Source organism: Trypanosoma equiperdum (assembly GCF_001457755.1).
Source record: "Trypanosoma equiperdum strain OVI genome assembly, contig: ctg_294, whole genome shotgun sequence".
In the NCBI taxonomy this organism is placed as follows: domain Eukaryota; phylum Euglenozoa; class Kinetoplastea; order Trypanosomatida; family Trypanosomatidae; genus Trypanosoma; species Trypanosoma equiperdum.
Genome location: NW_027124192.1, coordinates 4,176 through 7,035, shown reverse-complemented (window position 1 = coordinate 7,035; position 2,860 = coordinate 4,176). Strand labels below are relative to the sequence as shown.

Below are 2,860 nucleotides of genomic sequence, written 5' to 3'. Positions count from 1 at the left end.
TAATGATAGGAGAGTGTTGTGAGTGTGTATATCCGAATATTGTAATAAATATATTGGTGGTGACTAAATACACTGCCAAAAAAGCACTTAATACAATAGAAAGAGTACAATAAGAATATGGAAGTAAGTGAGGGAAAGATGACTGAAGGGATGTAATTGATCGAAACACAAAAGGATATATAGATAAAAAGACAAATAGAGAAGAAGTGGAGTATCCACAGTTTCATTCATAATTATTGGCGTGATCATGTAAAAGAAAAACTGTAAAACGATGGAGAGACAAAGTTTAGTATACATGTCAATGGGAGTCGCTACGTATTTTGCAGAAACATTGACAGAAACTAAAATGGTGAAAAGAAAATAGTGTAACGGTTAGATTTTCGACAGAACAGAGGAAAATAATCCGTCAGGACGAGCCAACGGTGCAGGTATTTTACTCAAAAATATAGAAATGCATAAAAATAAGCGGGGACACTGTAGTTTTTATTCTGATTGCGAATGCTGATGTAAAGTTGTAAGCGAAGTAAGTGACAATGAACAATAAAATGATTGTGGCCTGTTTTATACTGACATCACGAGTAAGAAAGTGTACCCACGGCCGCTGCCGTGACGGTTTTGCTTATGGTTTAATGCATCACAGCAAGCTGGATAAGGGCAATATAAACTTGCGAAGGAAAACAACTTCCGACTACATGAGACCTAAAACTACGTATTTTATAACCGATAGCGAAGTGGATCAAGGCCAAAATTAACAATGAACTCCAATAATAAATCTAGTTTTAACACCTTTATATTGCAGCATTTGTCAGCTTGAACAAATCGCACGTTAGGAGAATCAAAGCTGCCCTATGCTTTGCCAAACAAAGGCAACTAAACAGAGAAACTTTTCCATTTAGACCACCGCTCTTATTTCAGCCCATGCGGTCTGGCAGGCCTCGAGGCGGCAGTGGCCAACACCCTGACCAACAGTGTGGTGATACAGCACCTCAGTCCAATAAAGCAGCTGCGCGACAGCCAATAAGAGGCTGACGCAGGCGCGCCAAACGACAAAGCAGAATTTCTATGGTTGCATTCCACAATAAAGGAAAACGCTATACCCCACCAGCTACACTGAAACACAAGAGACTGGCACCCGCAGAGCCCTACTGCAGACGGCACTTGCATACCAAGCTTTAGACACGCTATACCATGAACCAAACAGCGGAAATTACTGAGATATCAACAACTGACGCGACAGAGTCGATCATAAACAGAACAAACAGGAAATATATCCTTTACAAGAACCATTCATCACAACCCCAACAAAAAAATAGCCCAGGAAACAGAAAACAAACATGGCTTACCAGCAACTTCTGACCAGACAGAGAACAGAAACTCGTCGGTAGCTCAAACAACTCAGGTGAACAGCATTTGGACAGACGATTTACTGCAGAGACATTCTCAAAACAACAAAAAGAGGCGAATATGATGACAACGCACTAGTAATAATAAAGCCGCCACCTAACCTTTCATTACGCACCCGTCCGGTATTAACAAAGAAATTTCAAAAGCAAGCATAGAAAGAAAAAATGGCCAAATATGCTACTAAGCCGCCGCAGCAGGCGCCACCTGTGCCGCAGCTACAGCTTATGGCACTATTTCTAGGAATGACAACGTGGCACATAGCAGCAGACGACTTCGCCGCTGAGACGGCGAAGGTTACACACATCTGCAACGAGCGTGATTACCTACACCAGCTGTATGTGAACCTCAAAGGCAAAAGTGAAGCTACCAGCGCGGCAATAGCTGATCTGAGGTTCTTGCGAAGACTGTGGCGGCTACACGCGGAAGCGGCAACGGATCGCCGACAGCAATGCCTGCTAGACGCACTAGCGAACATGGCCGAGGACCAGGAGACAGCACTATCGCAGACCGTAAAAGCTATAACTGAAAAAACGCAACCGGCTTTGGACGAGCTTCAGCAGCAGCTAGGGCGCATCGAAGCTGCAGCAAAAGCGGCATCTTTTAACTTAATTGACAGCACAGAGAGCCATCCCGACGGCAGCGGCGGAACTGCAACGACACTTTACTTCAAGCTAAACACAGGCTCGACTTTGGGTTGTTCACTAGCAAAGGACCCAGCTGCTGAAACCTTTAGCAACAAAGGAATAAAGCCGGAAAAGATAACGAACCTGAAGCTAACAGACATAGAAAAGATCCAGCACAACATAAAAGAACTTAAAATGGCTCTAACAGCTAGCAGCGGCTGCCCACAGTCAGGGCAGCGCACGACCAACCAAGCACGCCTAGGTTCATGCACTTTCGGTGGTGCAGCGAACCCGCAATACGGGCGAGAAAGCGCCGACACCGCGCAGGCTCAGACACAGACAACTATCTTCTCCGAAAACACGCGGCAATCAAAGTGCAATGACGTGCACAAAAAGCAAGCGACCGCCCAAACCGGATTAGACAAACTAGCAGCGGCCCTTTGCGTGGCGCTCAAAGCCGGGCCGACGCCAGATGTTTCAATGCGCACGAAAACGGGGAAAGAGCTAGCAACCACACATTCGATACAGCTAAACATCCGCAACTGTGACCCCGCATTTCATGAACTCAACGAACCAAACAGCAACGATGCCAACAAGGAGTTGGTAGACTACATAACAAAAGCTTATGGAGAAAATGCAAATGACTTTGTCACAAGGTTCATCACGAAGCTTGAAGCAGCAAACGTTATGTCAAGGAGCGGCAAAACTCCCGAACATAAGAAGATCAGTGACTTGAGCACATCCTCCAGCATGGCAGCGGCTCTAAGCTACTTGAGGGGACAAAGAAATAAAAAGGAACTTGAAGCAGAAAAGAAGAATACAGTAGCCACTCT

At 45.1% G+C, this 2,860-nt stretch overlaps 1 protein-coding gene across 1 annotated transcript in view; it reads left to right on the top strand.

Annotated features, from left to right (window-relative positions):
• Positions 1-1,568: 1,568 nt before the first annotated feature.
• TEOVI_000109600 (uncharacterized protein) overlaps positions 1,569-2,860 on the top strand; it is a gene marked incomplete at both ends in the record, with an annotated part of 1,353 nt that continues 61 nt past the window's right edge. The window contains one exon of the mRNA XM_067224382.1: positions 1,569-2,860. Within this exon, the coding sequence (XP_067080483.1) occupies positions 1,569-2,860 (1,292 nt within the window).